At 37.1% G+C, this 19,062-nt stretch overlaps 1 protein-coding gene across 21 annotated transcripts in view; it reads left to right on the plus strand.

Annotated features, from left to right (window-relative positions):
- Positions 1 to 19,062, plus strand: part of DTNA (dystrobrevin alpha) — a 464,017-nt gene that overhangs the window by 324,851 nt on the left and 120,104 nt on the right. For all 21 annotated transcript variants that reach the window (XM_072604522.1, XM_072604523.1, XM_072604524.1 and 18 more), the window contains one exon: positions 14,190 to 14,403. In XM_072604522.1, coding sequence (XP_072460623.1) covers positions 14,190 to 14,403 — 214 coding nt within the window. The remainder of the gene's footprint in view (positions 1 to 14,189; positions 14,404 to 19,062) is intronic.

The following is a 19,062-nucleotide window of genomic DNA, read 5'->3' on the forward strand; positions in this document are numbered from 1 at the left end:
TCTTAGAACAAAAATGAGGACAGAGGAAAAATGTGATTCAAAAGATTTCTCTGTGACTCTCTGGTAGATTCGAATGAAACTGATGAGGAGGAAATGTATTTTTCTGATAGTATTAACCTTAACATCTTGGGATTTCTGTGTGTTTTGGTTTTTTGTTTTCATGTTACTATTTTTCATGAGCATCATATTTGTGCTTGGTCCATACAGCCACCTGTTCCTATTTATGAACGAGACTACAGTTTTGTCTGTGGTCATTGGTGTTGTAGAAAGTTCATTGTCTTTTTTCTTTAATATTTATATGTGGAAAATGAATGAGCAACCCAGTGATTTTTCCCATTCTAGGAAATACCTGATTTTTAAATATCACATCCACTTGGTACTGATGAGATAGAGGAAAGCTTTCCAAGGATTTCTCAGTCTGACCAAAAGAGGGGTCAACAATCCCTCTGAAATAGTGTGTTATGTTTTCATTGAGGATTCTCTAATTAGGAAGACATGCAAGGAGCCATAAGTATAGAGAGTCAACCTATGTGACCAACTTGAACCAATCAGCAGTCATATGATCATGGACTTCCTTGTGGAATCATCTTCAACTGTTGGACTCTCAGAAGTCCAGGTGTCATGGAGGCCAAAGATAGGAAGGGAGAATTAGGAAGAGAGAGAGGACAATATATTTTATTCTTTCCCCAGAGTGCCTTGGACATAACAAATATTTGTTGCATGGATGAATGAATGAATTTTTTGAATATACTTCTCCCTACAAGTTCATTTTGCTCTGCCATCTCTTGTTCTACCTTTGGGATACTTGCCACAGGTTGAAAAAAATGACTTTTTCAATGACTTTTTTCTGGTAACTAATAAAAATAATTAGTTCAACTTAAAAACAGCAGACCTGTGACAAAAATCCATACAGAGAATTCCACTGAGGGCTTACATTGGGGGTAGGAGAATTTAGTTTCTACTATAGTAACATAAATGGAGTTTGTCTTATCTGTATCATGTTAGAGAATGCATTATTTCATTTATTCCCTCTATCCTTCATGTGATACTTCTTTGTGCTTTTTATTATTCCTTACATTTTACTTATATTTCCAATTTCCCCATTTATATTATAATCCTTAACAGCACCTTTTCATATGCCATATGTTCCACTTTGAATATAGTAGATTTTCAGCAGCCTCTCCATTCTTGATTTTCTTTGTTTCCTCTTTAGGGGGATCAATATATCAATTCCTAAACCCTGGAAATTGGACTAAGTTACTTATTGACCCCATACTTTTTGCCTTTTTTCTTTTTTTAACTTTATAATATCATTCCAGAAATCTTTATATGATACCACCTATGTAGTTTATTTCAGCATATTTCAAAGGAAAACAATAGAAACTAAAAACCAAGTTATCCAAAATGAGGACTCATTCTATTGTTTGCAGTACTAATGGCTGTGGTTGGGCCCTAACCAGTTTCCATAGGAATAGCTATCATACCTATGTCATTAAAACAAATTTAATATTATTCACATTACGTGAAATGTTAGGCACTTCAACATAAGTAACTATGGCAGAATACCAGCTTCATAACTCGTTTTTAATTTTTAATTTTTCATAAAATAATTTCAACTTAATTTATAAATTTCTAAAGTTTAGAATTCTATCAAATGAATTTCTGTTAAGTGAAGTATACTTCTGGAGAACAATTAGGTGTTCACAGTATTTGTGTGTGTGTTCATCCTTCATTGCCAAAGAAAACCATGTCATCAGAGAAATAATGACATGACTTGCACTTGACTTTGTTTTGAGTGAGGAAGGGCTGTGCAGGTCACCAGCCTCACTTCTCCTCCAGAGCCATCTGAATCCAGTGACGACCAGATATTCATCAGGATGACTAGAGATGACCCAGGAAGAGGCAATTGGGGTTAAGTGACTTGCCTGAGGTCACACAGTTAGTGAGTATCAAGTGTCTGAGGTGAGATTTGAACTGAGGTCCTCCTGACTCCTGCACTAGTGCTCTATCCACTGCACCACCTAGCTGCCCCATTCACAGTATGTAGGATAAAAGACATAGAAATTAAATAGAACCCTCCCTCATTTTACATGTAAAGAAACAGAATACAGGTACTATCAGCTCTCCCAAAGTGATGCATTAGTAAACTTTAGTGGCAGGATTTGAACCTCAGTCCTCTTATTTCAGAGGCTGTTTCCATTTTATCACTTTACTATACAAGTTTATACTTACTCTCTTGTTTCTTTATTCTCCCTGGTAATTTATGGAAAGAATATAAACATTTTATAATTAGAATTCTTAAAATGGATACATCATCTATCTGGCACATAAACAAATTTGTCAATAGTTATTCCTTTATAATTAAACATTTTTAAAATTGAGAACTTAATCATCAACAAACACAAACATTTCAATATACAAAAAACCAAGATGTATAAGAAATTGAACTTGTTATATATAGTTTGGTTTTTAAATCTATGTAAGCATATATTTAAATTTACACATACTTAATATATTAAACACTTTATATCTATGTTCATACGTGTATATCTTTAGATATACATTAGTGTATATATTAATTTTGGAATACCCTTGTATATATGTACACCCCCATGTAAGAAAAAACTAAACCCTTGTCACAAATTTATAAGATCTAATAAGATAACAATAACACTACCCAATTTGAATACCTTTCTGTGCTTTTTATTTGGTGACTTTAAAACAAATATTTTATTGATGTTCTTTCTCTTGCTGATTGATCAGAATCTACTAACCTACTCTCTTCCCAGATAGAAGTCCTCCCCTGTAACAAATGTGTATGATCCCGTAAAGCAAGTCAACCCACTGACCATGTCTCCGAATGCATATTTCATTCTAAATCTTTAAGCCATTACCTTTTGGTCAAGAAATAGAAGGATTGGCAATAGTTGTTCCTGACATTAGACAGACTGACATAGTAAGTTGAGTCTACTGCTCTGATCCCTAGAAAAGAAGAACTAAACTTTTATCCAGAAATCAGGGTTGTCAAGTGGAAAGATCACTATTGGAGCCACAGCCACTTACAGATAGACATTGCACAGGAAAGGAATGTAGACTGACTATGGCACTAGGAGCTGCCCAGCTGCACCTAATTTAAGGGAATATGAAAAAACAAGGCTGGATTCACACAAATGAGTATAAAAGATGCTCATCTACCTAACAAAGGGAAGGAAACAGGCATTTATTCAGCCACTAACGCACAAGTCCAATCACATCACCCTCCTATACTCAGGAAACTCCAGTAGTTCCCTGCCTCCAGGACCAAATAAGTAATCTAGTCCCCTCCTACCTTTTCAGAATTCTTACACCTTACTCCCCCCCAGACATATACTTTTTGATACAGTGACACTGGCTTTCTGGCTGTTCCATGAACAAAACACTCCATCTGTAGGCTCTGGCTATTTTCTCTGACTGTCCCCCATGCCTGGAATGCTCTTCCTCCTCCACTTTTGACTATCAATCTCCTGTCTTCCTTTAAGTCCCCACTAAAAATCCCACCTTATTCAGGAAGCCTTTCCCCATTCCTCATAATTCCAGCACCTTCCTCTGTTAATTATTTCGTATTTATCCTGTATATAGCTTGCTTTGCATATATTTGTTTTCATGCTGCCGTTAGATTGTAAGTTTCTTGAGAGCAGAGACCATCCTTTGCCTTTTTTCTTTGTATCCTCAGCATTTAGCACAGTGCCTAGCTCATACTTAGCACTAATAAATGTTTATTGTTTAAGCAACTACTATGTGTCCGGACTGCGCTAAACACTTTGCTAATATTATCACATTTGATCTCAGAACACTGGGAGATAGGTGTCATTGTTTATTTCACTTTACAATTGAGGAAACTGAGGCAGGCAGAGATGTGGCTTGCTCAAAGTCACACTACTGGTAAGGGTCTGAGGACAGATTTGAACTTGGTTCTTCCTGACTGCAGACCTAGCACTCTATCCACTGTGGCACCTAGCTGCTTCAAAATAACTAACCTTGTATGGAACTAAATCCTCTCTTTTACTCTAGTATTGACCCTTTGAACCTGATGCCCTAAATACATCTCTACATTTTTATACTGAACTTTAGTCTTGGCATCAACTCCTGCTTCAAAGATATCTGTAAACAGATAGTGTCCATGGTTAGACATTCATCAGTTTACATAACAACAGCTTTCATATCTCTATCATATGAGCACTTTTAAGTCAATAGCTAGGGTTGGCATTATATGGAACATGAGGTACTCCAACAACAATAGCTGTTATGTAATAGCAGCTTAAGAACTTCACATTCTGAAATTCAAGGTATGTTATTCCTTAAAGTAAAATATTGGGTCATTTTGTTTCCTTTCTCCTCAGGCTGGGAGAATTAAGCCTGCAATATGAAAGACTCTCAACAACATTTTGTAGAACCACATCCCATGAGCACCTTTTAGGTAGGGACAAAGAGGAAGAGCAGAATTTTGCGTCATTTTGAGCAAGTTTCCAACATGGAAGACTGTCAGATCCAACCCTTGGTAGACCCCCATCCCATGAGCATCCTTTATGTGGAACTAAGAGGAATATCTCAGTTTTCCAGTGTTCTGAACAAGTCTCCTCCTGCCCCACCCCCCAGCGATGGAGGATCTGGCAGCTGAGTGTTTTCTTTTATCTATATCAGTGATTCACCTCTGTGGCCCAAGACAAGCAAGACTTAACTATGCAGAGCATGTAAATGCTGTTGGAATGCCATTTCAGTGGTAGACCATGATGCTTGCCCATATTATCACATTTTCCATGCATTTTATTTTATGCATTTTTTTAAATGTCTAGGGACAAACTATACTTATACATAGATATCAGTGGCTTTCAGGGGAAAAGAGATGATAAGGAACCTTGATTTAGCCAACACTTAGAATTTCTTTTACTTTTAAAAAAAATTATCTTTTTTATTGTAAACTTAATCATAAAGGAACAGGCATTTTTACATAAACAAATAGCCATATTGATGGCTTTTTTAACATCGTAATAGTTTTTCCCAGTGTTCTTTCCTCCTCATCCTCCTAGAGAGCCATCTCATAAAACAAATAGAAATTTTAAAAAAAAAGAAAGAGAAAAAAATCAACATAACTGATCAATAAATCAATGGACAACACTTGTGGACCTACTACCTCACTTCTGCAGAAGGTTGGGATGGGAGTGTCTTCTCAACTCTCTTCTTCAAAGTCCTACCGAAAACAAAAAGTACACAGAGGACAGTTATATTAGAAAATAGGAACTTCGTGTGTGTGTGTGTGTGTGTGTGTGTGTGTGTGTGTGTGTGTGTAATACTTAACAAGGTAGTGACAATGTTCTTTTCCTTGTTTCTAATTTGTTCTTTATGGAGTGAACCTCCTCAATCTTTCTCAATCAAGTCTGCTCCTGATTTTCCTAGGTAGCTTAAATCACAACTTACAAAGGGAAGGCACAAGGTACAGTGAGATTAACATTTAGCTCATTTTCAAGTTATAAGTGTTTTAGGAAAATTAGGAAACATTATTCTATCCTTTTTCCTCCCTCTTTCTTTTCTTGAGGACAAAAGAAGGGGTATGGATAATAGCAGCAGTGTGGGAAGGGGTTACATTTCCCATGAGACTTTGAATCAACATGGCACAAGTCTGATTGGAACATTTCTCTTGGAGTCTTTGAAATTAAGGTAAAAATCCTTTTGGGGAGAATAAACTCCTGGGAAGATAGAGGTTTCCTTTGGGAGTTCAGGAACAAATAGAAAAACTCAATAGTAATGTAATACGGCCGTGGTGGTATTCAGGATCCAGGAGTCCTGGAGTATTCCTGAGACAAGTTACCAGAGATGTGTTAGACAACTATGATACTGGCAGGAGAAGGGATGTCTGCCTATAAGACTGAAAACCCACTTTTCATAAAAGTTTCATAAAGAAAAAGGATTCTTTTCCCATTTCAAAAGTATGAGTCTTGGAGAAGCTGTTTTCCTAGAGCACTTTGGCATAAATCAGACCCTGAGGTTTTTTTCCATTTGGGAATAGGTTGTATTCATTTGGTGATATGATACATTTTCCGCCTATTTTTTTCATTTGGCAATTCTGGCCTGATAAAACATTTTACTATTTTGATGCAGGATTCTTGCCTAGTTTATTAATAAAGTACAAGCTGAACTTAGTTGACCTTAGAGACACAATATAAGCCAAGTCAGGTGAGATAAATTTCAATTGTGTTTTAAACCCACATTGAATATTGAATGAGTTGGCACATGGGTTACATAAAGTCTCAGCCTTCTCTCCCCTCCTCGCACCTTTTGTCATATTCTAATTGCTGGCAGATTGATTGTCTCTAATCACTACATGTGAAAGCAGAGAGTTGCTTTACCTAGTTTGGTAATCTTAAAATAAATTTTGTTATTGAATTGTAAGGAACAAAAATAGTCATCAATCTATAAAATCAGAAAACTTTCATTCAAAGGAGAGTGTAGAAGATAAATTACTGTGCAGAGTACATCTGCAACTTTTGCTGTTCAGTCATTTCAACTGTGTCTGACTCTTGGTTACCCCACTTGGAGTTTTCTCGGCAAAGATACTGGAGTAGTTTGCCATTTCCTTCTCCAGTTCATTTTACAGATAAGAAAACTGAGGCAAACAGGGTTAAGTGACTTGCCTAGGGTCACACAGCTAGTAAGTGTATGAGACCAGATTTGAACTCAGGAAAGTGCCTTCCTGTCTTCAGGTCCAGAACTCTATGCACTATGGCACCACTAGCTGCCCCTATACTACTCTACAACTTACCATATGCAGGTAGTATTCTCTTTTGATCAATAATGTAAATTTCTAAAGGCTTGGACATACTTAGGCATTCTCCATTTTATATAGCACCATGGATAGAAACTTTTCAATAAACCCCTGTTGAGCAGCTTTTCAAAATGTTTAACAATCATTAATTCCACTCCCCATTCCCCATTATACACATAAAGCTGTTTCTGCACACATTTATACCAGTGTATGAGATAATTAGGAGTCCTAAACCCTTTCTCTCACTACCCTGTTCTGCTTCCTCTGACTGATGCTCATTAACCAGTCCTTATGGCTGGTTCTGCTTCTCAGGTGAAGTCAAGCTTTCTCACCTGCTTTTCCATCTGGTGCCCAGGCATTGTCTCCTGAGCATTCTATATGCACAGAATAGTAACTTAATAAAGGTTTTTTGTTAAATTGAATTTTTGACCTCTCCATTCCCTTCTAACTCAGAGCATTCTATAAGTACACTTGAACTCTCTGCCTTAGTCTTTAATATGGCTCAAAAAGTCTACTATATCTTATTAGTAATTAGAGTTTACAAGAAATACTACTATTATTTGGTGATAAATTCATATGAATGGTCAAATATTATTCTTTAGGAATACATCTTCCTTGTCCATGACATGTATCCTATTAAGCATTACTTGACAAATTGTGTTGTTTGTGTATGAGTGTGTGTGTTTTACTTTAACAACTTAAATAGACATATTGTGCAGATTCTCAGAGGCTGGGGGTGGTTGGTACTCTACATCCTTTGGTGTATATTCTGACAATATCAATATGATGTGTAATGTAGACTTAAGATGGGTACAGTTTTGGAAAATATGTCCACTGCCATCTAGTGATGAGTGGTTGATTCTGCCAATTCCATTTCTTCTATCTCAATGTAAGTAAATTTTATTACAGGCCTTTAAAATGAGATTTTTTGCTAAAAGGTACCAGAAAAAAAGTTCAAACTTTTTGTCTCTCAAACTAGTTCATTTTCCAGTGTTTTTTTTTAAATAACAAACCAAAATATTCAGTGTAGTATTATTTTGATACTAAAGAGAGATCCTGATGCTTTGCATTGTCAGAGAAATCAGGCTTCGTTAATTTAGAATTTTTGGTAATTCAATCACAAAGGCTATATTTTTCAAATATTTTATATCCCCAAGACCACTTAGAAGAGTGCTGAACACAGAATGAGGTGATAAACAAATAATATATTGCTCAGTGAGTGGAATTCAGATAGGGGATAAGTTAAAACTTACTTGTACTTGGAATATTCTTCACAAATAGTGCAAATGGCCACTTAGAATAAGATTACAGAAAGTCACTCTTAAAATTCCAAAAGTGGAATTGGCTGTGTTGGTAGGGAATGACTCCCTCTTACTTGAGGTCTTCATACAGAGTTTGCACAAGCATTTGTCATGTCTGTTTTAGAACAAATTCTTGGTCAGATATGAGCTGGGATAGATAGTCTCTGAGGACAGTCAATTAATCAGTCACATACCAGGTATTAAATGGATACTACTGATGTAATACTATACTCAGCACTGAGGAAAAAAGTACAAAGAATAAAATCATCTCTCCACACAAGGAATTTTATTCTAGTGGAAGAGACAACAAGAGTGTATACACACACCCATGCACACATATGTTTGGATATAGGTATATATTTCCATATATATGTGTGTGTATGTATATCTACTCCATCTCCACATATATACATTATAAATATATATACATATACATACATTTTATATATATGTGTGTGTGTACACACACACACACACACACACACACGGTATTCAGAAAGTCTTGGTTCAGTTTTAAGCTAAAATTGCAAAAACTGCACTAAGACTTTTGAAACACCCTCATATATTCAGTGTAAATATAAAATGAATAATTACATGGTGGTTAATTACAAGGTAGTTTGGGTAAGGAGGGAGGATATTAGCAACTGGGGGGATCAGGAAAGATTTTATGCAGATGAGGCTCCTTGAACTGTATCTTCAAGGAAAGGGGTGGATTCTATGGGGCAGAAGTAAGGAGAGGATGTGTTTCAGTCATACTGAGCAGCCCAAACAAAGGCATGGAGATGACTGATGGAGTATCATGTGTGAGGGAGGGAAAGAAGGCAGTTTTAACTGGATAGCAGAGTGCAGGAGAGGGAGTAATGTCCAACAAGACTGGAAAGATAAGTTGGGGTTAGGTTGTATAAGACTTTAAAAGGCAATAGAAAGCTACTGGTATTGATAAGGTAGGGGAATCACATGGACAGATCCCTGCAAAAGTACTTTGCATTAAATATGGAGAATGGACTAGAGACAGGAAGAAATGAGGTAGGAAGACCAATTAGCAAGCTGTTGCAAAAATCTAAGCAAGAGGAGGAAAGGGTCAGAACTGAAGTGGTAGCAGTGTGAGTGGATAGAAGAAATTAGATGTCAAAAATGTGAAGATAGAAATGGCAAATGACAGGATATGTAGAGTGAGGAGTCCAGGATGATGCCCACATGATAAACCTGGGAGGCAGGAAAGATTGTGGTGCCTTTGATAGAAGTAGGAAAGTTTAGAAGTGGGGAGCTCTTTAGGAGGAAGCAGGGAGAAAATCATGTCTTCAGTGTTCGGCATGTTGAGGCTGACATGTCTCTGGAACATCCAGATTGAAATGTCCAGTAAGCAACTAATTATATGGGACTGAAGCTCAGGGAAAATCTGGTACTAAATGTGTAGACCAGCGAGTCATTTACTTAGAGATTATAGTTAAACAAATGAGTTGAGTCCTTTTCCACCCTGAGATTCTATGAAACAATTAATCAGATAAACCAAATGCAAGGACCTGTCAGCACATATTAACATATAATTGGTATATGTGTTGTTATTCTACATACTTGGACTCAATCTTATTGCCTTACTGTAAAAATATTTTTATAAGTCAGACTGATTGCCCATTTAGCCTGACATGGGATTTTTTTTCTTATACTGAGATTCCAGAGGCTATTTATTTTTTCACAGCTAATTGAGAATACTAAGTTCTTTTACTATACTTATTTAGAAAACTGTCAGGACTGATTTGTATTCTGTTCATGAGTTGCTTTACGAAGAACACCAGGTATAATGACCTTCCTTCCCCATTGTTTGTGGGCATCCCTTTTACCTTGGGGAGCTGGAGATTGACAGACACAGGGCCAGGAGGATCCACTTCAGTCAGGTCATAACTAATTCAGAAGCCTCCTGTGATGTCAGGTATATTGATGACAGCAATCTAGATAGAGTTTTTAACGTGTTCCCTTGTAGAATCCAAACCAAGAAGGAGTCCTACAATTTTAGAGCATCAAGGCTAACCACAAAATTCTCCTGGATTCTCAGTTAAGTGCCTATTACGTGCCAAGGAATGTGCTAAGAAAAAAAAAATCTGGATGTCTCTAGCCTCATGATTAGTCCAAAAACAAAACATATTTTGAAGATGGGATTTTTGAAAATTTTTTTAAGTTTTTATTAATTTAAATTTAAATTTTTTTACAGGCCAATCCCCTGTCCTCTGAAGGATTTTTTGCTTGTTTCTTTGATTTTTTGATAAAGCCTAGTCAAGTCAACCTCTGTCTCAGTTTCCTCATCTGTAATATGGAGATAACAATAGCACCTACTTCTCAGAGCTGTTGGTGGAATAAAGTGAGATAGTATTTGTAAAGCACTTTCCAAAACTTAAAGTGGTATATAAATGTTAACTGTTGTTATTATGATCAAGAGCTTGTCCGATACGGAATAGGAGCTTGACTTTGCTTGAGCTACCCTAATTCGTGGGAGCTGAAAGATTCCTGACTTTATATATGTCTTGCCTTTCTTCTCCCATACATAATCTTACGGAATATAGGAAATGCTTCATTTCTTATCACAATTTTTTTTATTTTTTTGTTTCAACACTGAAACTCATTAGTGTTACCTGTTATCCTCCCATAATGAGATAATTGAACACCATGGAGGGTTATGAGGAACATTACATTTTTCTACCAATGGCATAGTTTGGGTTTTTTCTAGGCAGTATGACAGCAGACAAAAAACAGCAGGAGGCAGTAGATAGCAAGCCAGCCTTGGAGTTGGGAAGACCTGGGTTCAAGTCCCATCTCTGATGTATACTGAGTGACAGCCTGGAAAAGTAGCTTAACCTTTCAGCACCCTCAGGCAATTCTCTAAGACAATCATTGCACAGGAGAGGAGCTTTACTCACTGGGAAATCCCTACACCAATTAAATCATATGGCCAGTATCCCATCATAACCATTCTTCTCTCTCCCCCCTCCAATAAAAAATACAATCAGTAGAGCTGCTTTAGGGGATATATTCTGAAAATGGAGTGTTTCCCTTTATGCTAGTGTAGCTTCCTGAGATCATAGTCCAGTGATGAATGGCAAGCGAGGAAGAAGGGAAAAAGAAAGAAATTGGAAAGAACTAAAGGAAATTAAATTGGAAAAGTTTTAATAAAGTGAATGAGGTGGAGTACATGTTATTAGAAAGGAAGGGCAGGACACAAAACAAGATTAATCATGAGGGAAGTGGAGGCAGAGGAGAGAGGTGTTCAAGGTCAAAACATATATTCACTACTTCATTGTATGTTATCTTTTTAAAGAATCCCTACTGATGTAAGGATCAGAACTGAAATGATCTCAAGATATGGATGAGAAAATGTTTAAGAATGCCTCTGAATTAGATAGGTTAAAGAAAAATCAATCACTTTAAAATCAGACTTTATTTTTTTTTATTAACTACTTCCTGAAAAAACAAACCTGTAAAGATAGCCTTGTTTTAGATGTTAAAACTAGAAGATATCATGTTGAGCGAGGAATAAAATTAAAAGGTCCAGAGGATTTGAGAAATTGTATTCAGGTAATCTTTTTCTGTAAAGTTTTACAAGTAGTTCACAATAGGCCATGCACAATTGCTAACTCATTTTCTTGACAATATTGGCAATATTCAGTATCAGTATCAAACCTGAACTACTGACATCAACTTACTATGACATGGGCACCCAGCAATCATCTCCACATAATACCATCCTCACTCAATATATTCCTAGGCTCAGAGAGAAATATTGAAGAAATCTATCTTTGATGATGGAGGCTTAAGAAATTCACACTATTGGACAGGCAAAATTCTCTTAAGTACTAGGATTCACTCAGGAATATGGGAATGAGAAATCAGCTTATTTCTGCAGAGGTAGAAAGCATTCCCTCATTTTTGTGAAAGATCTTTCTAAATTGAGAAATGGTAGAGTAGGGAAAGAGGTTGTCCATGGAGGGGAAAAAATGATAAAATTCATCTTTCCCACTGTTCAAGTAAGCATGTAAAAAATAAGGAGAAAGGGAGTATGACATGGTAGAAAGAATGATATTTTCTTAGGCTGATCTGGCTGGACTGGTCGATTCAGTTTGTACTTTTAAAAATCACATTATACCACAATAAGTTTAAAATAAAAAAAAAATATAACCTTATTTTGTTTTTTAAAAAGAGGTATAAGCATCTATTGTTAAATATTACAATTTAAATGTCTTTGCTTTGAGTGATGGATTTGGTCACCCTGATAAAGTCTAACAAAAAATATATGAAATATTACGCAACATGTTGAACTAGGAGTCATTTACCTTCTACTGACTTCCCAAATAATTGCTTTGGTTTAGTTTGAAGAATGAAACAACCAAATTATAGTTTAGTTGTGCAATATGACCTCAACATAGACCAGTGTCTACTGACTCCTCCCCTGCCTGAGAATCACATACGTTAATTTTGCTCCTTCCTCAAGGTTCTTTGGTACTGGTACTTTAAGGACGTTTGGGAGCGTCTAGTTTCTGCCATTGTGCCAAGTTTCCACTTTGTGTTCCCTCAATTTTAAGGGTCCCTTACGCCCAGTTCCATTTGACCTCTTAAAAGATTAGATTTTACAAAAGAATATTTACTTCAAATATATAATAAGAATACACATATAAACACTCCTCCCCCCACATGAAAGAGAACATAATCCCTCCTTACATCACCTCATTCCCTAGGTAGGGGAAGGGGATTAAGCTGACAGTTTAAAATTTCCTATGTAACTTGGCCCCACCAAGTTCCAAATCTAACTTCCTACCCCCTTGGGCTGGGCATGCAACAACATTTGACCTGGCATCCTGCCTTCAAGTTTACTATGGCCCAAGTTCTAGGATGAGGGTAGATGGGTGGAAACTGACTGGATCACATGGTGCAGATCAAAACCTCAAGTCCACTTCCCAGGGCTGGAAGGACTAAAGGGAGAAAAGAGCCATTCCCCATACCTAACATGGTGCCTAAGCTTCTGAGAAACAGGACCTTCACCCTGATGGACACACTGTTGAAAACAGAGAGAGAAACTCTCTCCTCTGAAGACTCCAGTGGCTCTGTCTCTCCTCCAGGAACAAGTAACCAATCCTTTGACTGTCAAAGCCCTTCATTAACCTAGCCCCTTACCTTTCTAGTAAGCTTACCCCCTTATAACCCCACGCCCTTTCCATCACATACTCTGTGATTCAGAGACACTGGTCTCTTTGCTGTTCCTTGAACAAGACATTCCATCTCCTGACTCCAGGCATTTTTACTGCCTAGAATGCTTTACCTCCTCATCTCTGCCCACTGGCTTCTCTGGTTTCCTTCAAGTCCCAGCTAAACTCTCCCCTTCTGCAAGAAGCCATCCCTGATTCCTTCCACTCTAGTACATTCCCTCTGTTAATTATCTCCAATTTGTCCTTGTTTAGTTGCTTCCATGTTGCCTTTAGGCCAGGGACTGTCTTTTGTCTTTCTTGGTATCCTCAGCACAGTTTGTGGCACATGTAAATGTTTAATACATGTTTTTTTACTTACCCCAAGAGGGTTCCCCAGATTTATCCCTGTTTTAGACATAAAATGAATCTTTATACTAGCTGTCCTGATATATATAAGATAAATTAAAAGATAATTAATAGAAGGAGGATGTTTGCATTAAAGAGGATCAAGCAAAGAAGGGACCTTGAAGGTCATTTGTTTCCAATCTCATAAACTACAGAAGAGTCCCCTCAACATTATCTTGAACAAGGGTTCACTTAGCCCTAGCTGAACCACTTCCATTGATGGGAAACTCTTAGGAAATATCCCATTCCATCTTTAGACATTGCCAATTATTAGACATGCTGTTAGCACTAAGAAGAGACAAATCCCAGGTTCTGGAAGGAATGGGAGTGAAAAAGAGAGCTAGAGAGAAAGAACGCATGCTGTGTTCTTTAACAGGATGCTAGGAAATAATACTAGGAAAGTAAGGAACTTGGACCCTGAAGAAACCTACCTTAGTTGGAAAATTTGGTAAATATTTTCTAAAAATTTGGGTTTTTGTCATGAACTTTTGAATCTCCTTTGATTATGTACAGTACATCTGGTGGACATTTGGAACGTCATAGAAGCTCTGAGGGAAAATGCCTTGAACAACCTGGACCCAAATATAGAACTAAATGTGGCCCGCCTGGAGGCTGTGCTTTCAACAATTTTTTACCAGCTCAACAAAAGGATGCCAACCACTCACCAGATCCATGTGGAACAGTCTATCAGCTTGCTGCTCAACTTCCTGCTTGCAGCCTTTGATCCGTAAGTTCCTCACTGGTGGGTTTTAGTTTTACTTCACTGTTCAGTCTTTTTCCATGTGTCAGGCTTGTTGCCCAAAGTAACAGACCAAAAAGACAACATGTCTTTCTTTGTTCCTGCCTAAACTGATACCAATTGTAAAAGTAGTAATATTGGACATTTATATCATGGTTACAAAGGAAGAGTTTTATTTAATTCTACCAACCCTATGAAGTGATAGAAGTTGTATAAATATCATCATCCTCATTTTTCAGTTGAGAAAACTGAGGCTTAGAGAGGTCTAGTGAGATAGATAAGCTTATATATTCATTTGACAAAAGATACTGTAAGGCGCAATTCAGAGAACACATAAGTGTGAGTGTTTTCTCCAAATTCTGTCCTCTTTCCATTATACCACATTTTTCATGACCACCACATTTATGGATTTGAGAACATTAGACAAAAATACCTATTGAAATATGGAAATAAAATGAGAATGATGTAAAACTAACAGTTGTATTTCATGAGAGTGCTCCTAGCACTCTACTTACATATTTTAGGTAAATGTTCAGAGGAGCTGGGATGTCATCAGTGTAGGGAATTCCTGGTATGGGAAGGTCATGTAATGACATAGACCAGAGGTGTTAGGAACACAGCCTGTAAGTATTATATCTAGCCACATTTCCCAATGCAGGATCCTGAACCAAATTAAAATGTAATTGGGAAATATTTCACAAAAATAAAAATATAATAGAACATAGCTAGTAGGTTTTCTAAGTCTTCAGACTACAAGGATCCTTATGTGTGGTTTAATGACACCATTGCTATTTGAGTTTGCCATCACTGATGTAAATAAATTACAACTCAACAATGACTTCACTGATAAGTCCTTGGGAGTTATTTGAGATACATAGAAGTCAAATAACTTGTCCAGGGTCACCCAGTGTCAAAGATGAGATTTGAACTGAAGCCTTCAAGCCCAATGCTCTATCCACTACACTACCCTACCTCTCTAAACTAGAGACAACATGCAAAAATATTATGTGACTGTCTGCTTGGAGTGTAAGTCAATGAAGCATGGTAAACTTTCCTATCAGCAAATTAACTTTCCTATCTGCAAATCCTCATGTACAATTATTTTTTGGTCTAAAATAATGAAACGTACTTAGAAATTCATGGAAGAAAGAGGGAAGGATTCTTGGTAACCTTGACATGTTAAAAATGTATACAATGATTGGTTTCAGAAACCATCCATAAAACTGACTTCCTTGATTTATACTCATACTTCACAGACGCACAGAATTTGAGAACTGAAAAAAATTCTAGTGATCATCTGTCAAGACCCCATTTTATAGACAGGGACATTGAGGTCTAGAACTGTGGTGTGCCCCAGATCATATAGCTAGTCAGTAACAAAGCTGGAACTAGAACTCTGATTTTCTAATCTGAAACCAGGACTATTTTCAATATGGCACACCGCCATATTTAATAAAAGAAAATGGAATATGGAGTGTACCCTAAGTCCACATGATGACCCTAGAGTTTTAAGCGGGGGGTCTTTCAAACAGCCCTTCACCTTTCCATATCCTACCTGCTGCCTTGTACCCTAAAACAGAGATCCTTGGATGCAAAATTTCCACCACCTCATCTTCAAGAAACACCTAAGGTTTTGCTTGATTCAGATGTGTATACACAGCACATAGGGGTATTGTGATCATTGCCAGAAGGGGTGTTCCAGCTTGATTTTTATTCCTTTATCCACTTACAAAAGAAGCCAACTGATATCCAGCCTCATAATGTAGTAATGAGGTAATTACTGTTCAGTTGGACCAATGTATGCTACCTTCATGAATTCATATTTTGAGGAATACTTAAGTTGAAAATAGCAATTTCAAAATAAGCATTTCACCCCAGCTTGAGAGTCTCCTTGCTTGGTATTGTGTACCCTTCAGAACAAGATCTACTGGTATAATTTAGTCTCCATGGTAACAGAGTGGTGGGGCAGGGAGAGAAGGCAGTTGGGTTGTTGCACATGACAAGGCGGAAGAATGGAGTTAAGCCATGGAATTGCTACAGCACTTTCCACTCCTGTCCTCTTCACAGCAGTCGCCCAGCATCCCTGGGTCATGCCATCAGTGTCTCCAGGGTACTTATCTTGATTTTGAGTTGTTTATTAATGTGATGCAATAGGGAATGGAAAATGTAAATTTGTGCTAAACCCTGAATTCATGCCATGATGATAGTTGTCAGGAGCCAAAATGGAAATCCCCAACCATTCTAAGAATAAATGGTAACCACTGCACAGATGTGGGCAACAGACAATGAAATGGAATTTGTGTGTGTTTATATGTTTAGGAAATAATACCCTGAAAGGTAAGGGATGGGAGGTATAGGGACAGAACTAGCTATCTTACTGAGTCTTTCAAATGCTAGGGCACAATATTTTTTTAAAAATAAGCATTTATTTATATATTTTTTTGAAAAGTGAGAGCTACATAGTCAATTTAAATAATTTTAAAGGTAATAAGGAGAGCTGAATTTCTGCAACATCTCTAGGTAAAAAGGAATTCAAATATAAGTGCACACATGGACATACACATACAAAAAAATGTTATTTCCTTATCTACTTTTTTCACATACAAAATACTAAGTCAACTTTCCCCTAATATACCTTCCTAGTATCCCATTATATCATGAACCAGCTGAATCTGCCAACAGATCAGATTGCCAAGAACAGGGTAGTGTGAGAGGGGGTAGCATGTGAGAGTGACATGGAGATAAAAAATATGCTAAGCTTCCTAGTTACAGTGACTTGGAAAATGGTAGTGCCATTAAATGGGCAGCTAGCAGATATGCAGATATACCACTCTGATGGCACAAAGTGAAGTTGCAGAGGATACCACTGATGGCAGAAAGCAAAAAGGAATTAAGAAATCTCTTGATGGAAGTGAAAGAGGAGAGTGTAAAAGCTGGCTTGAAGCTTAATATAAAATAAGACAACTGGTCCCATCACTTCCTGGAAAATAGAGAGAGAAGAAATGGAAGCAATGACAAATTTTATATTCTTGGGTTCAAAGATCTCTACAGCAGCCATGAAATTAAAAGATTCTTGCTCCTTGGAAGGAAAGTTATGTCAATTCTGCACAACTTACAAAAAAGCAGAGACATCACCTTCCTGACGTAAGTCTATAGAGTCAAAGCTATGGTTTTTCCAATAGTCAACGTATGACTGTGAAGGTTGGACTATAAGGAAAGCTGAGTACAAGAATAATGGAACCTGGACAGACTTTGAGAGATAGTGGAGGATAGAAAGGGCTGGTGTGCTATGGTCCATTGGGTCACAAAAAGTCACACGCGATTAAGCAACAACAAAGTCCCATTAACAGAAATAGGATAGTCAAGGGGAAGAACTGATTTTGGGGTCGGGGAGGTGTTTGTGATCTTGGAAAAACAAAAACTTGTGGTCTGAGACAGGAATTTCGTTGTTAAAAATCTTGAGGATGGAATCATTCTGAATGATGTAAGACAGAATATGGCCTTACTATTGGGTGGAGTTGAGATGGATCATAGAATCAAAAAGCAAAAGTTCTGGAGGACTTGCACCTTATAGCTTTAAACTACCAAAAAAAAGTAGGACTTTTAGGAAGTCGATCAAGTTCAAGTATATGTATTTATGATCTTTGACGGGTTCTTTTTAAATTTGTAATTATTGTATTGTATTTTTCTAAGCTATTTTAAGTGAAAAAACCCCACTAGTTTCGCATATATATATATATATCCCAAATTCTAATCTATTTTTCTATTTTACTATCTTTAGATATCCTTGGAGAATTGAATTAGAAAGATATATTTGTAGTGAACCAGCATGGTTTTTAATTTGTTGTGTTAGAGTTAATTTAACCAAGCCTAAAACTTCGAACACATGAGACTTATAAATGCTACAGTAAAGAAAATAAAGTACCTCCAGTTTCCTCTATTTTAGCTCTTGCTTCTTGGGGAAACATTTAAGCAGACATTCCCTACTTTGGAATCCCCAGTTACCATGAAAGATACCTTAGTATTTTTTCTCAAAATGAGTAAAGGGAAGAGAACCCAGGTACTCTGGCTCAAACCCTTCTGCCTTTCCAATTTAAAAGGCTCTGATGTACTTTCAGAGCCAAGATATACTGTAGAGCATATAATGGTTTCTGCATGTGTCTATGAAAGTGACTACCCTAACAGTACATTATCTGTACGGAGTTCTCCAGAGAAACCTTTGTCTGCTCACTTTTGTGAATTTGTGTGGATGTCTGAAATCAAAGGAGAAAGAGACAGTGTTCTACAAAGGCCAATTCTTTCTTTTTTGTTATCTCTGTGACTGAACCTATCAAACACCCTGTGACTACTTAGCTGATGCCTTTTCAAACTTCTCTTGAATTCTCAATATCCAGATAGAATTCTTCTCTAGTAACTGAGACTTGGCTCTGATGAGGATGCTTTGTTTGAGAGTCCTTCATGTTTCTGAGATAATAAAGTAGTTTCACTGAAGAAGTAACTTTACAGTTGCAGTAACAGTTGAGAGCAGTGGATATTTGCCTTGATCAACCATACCACATAATTTAGGATGCTCGGAGAGAATTGTGGAATGTTGGACTTAGAATTGGAAAGACCTGTGTTCAAATCCTTCCCCTGATTCTCTCTGTG

This window comes from Notamacropus eugenii, chromosome 4, assembly GCF_028372415.1.
Source record: "Notamacropus eugenii isolate mMacEug1 chromosome 4, mMacEug1.pri_v2, whole genome shotgun sequence".
Lineage (NCBI taxonomy): Eukaryota > Metazoa > Chordata > Mammalia > Diprotodontia > Macropodidae > Notamacropus > Notamacropus eugenii.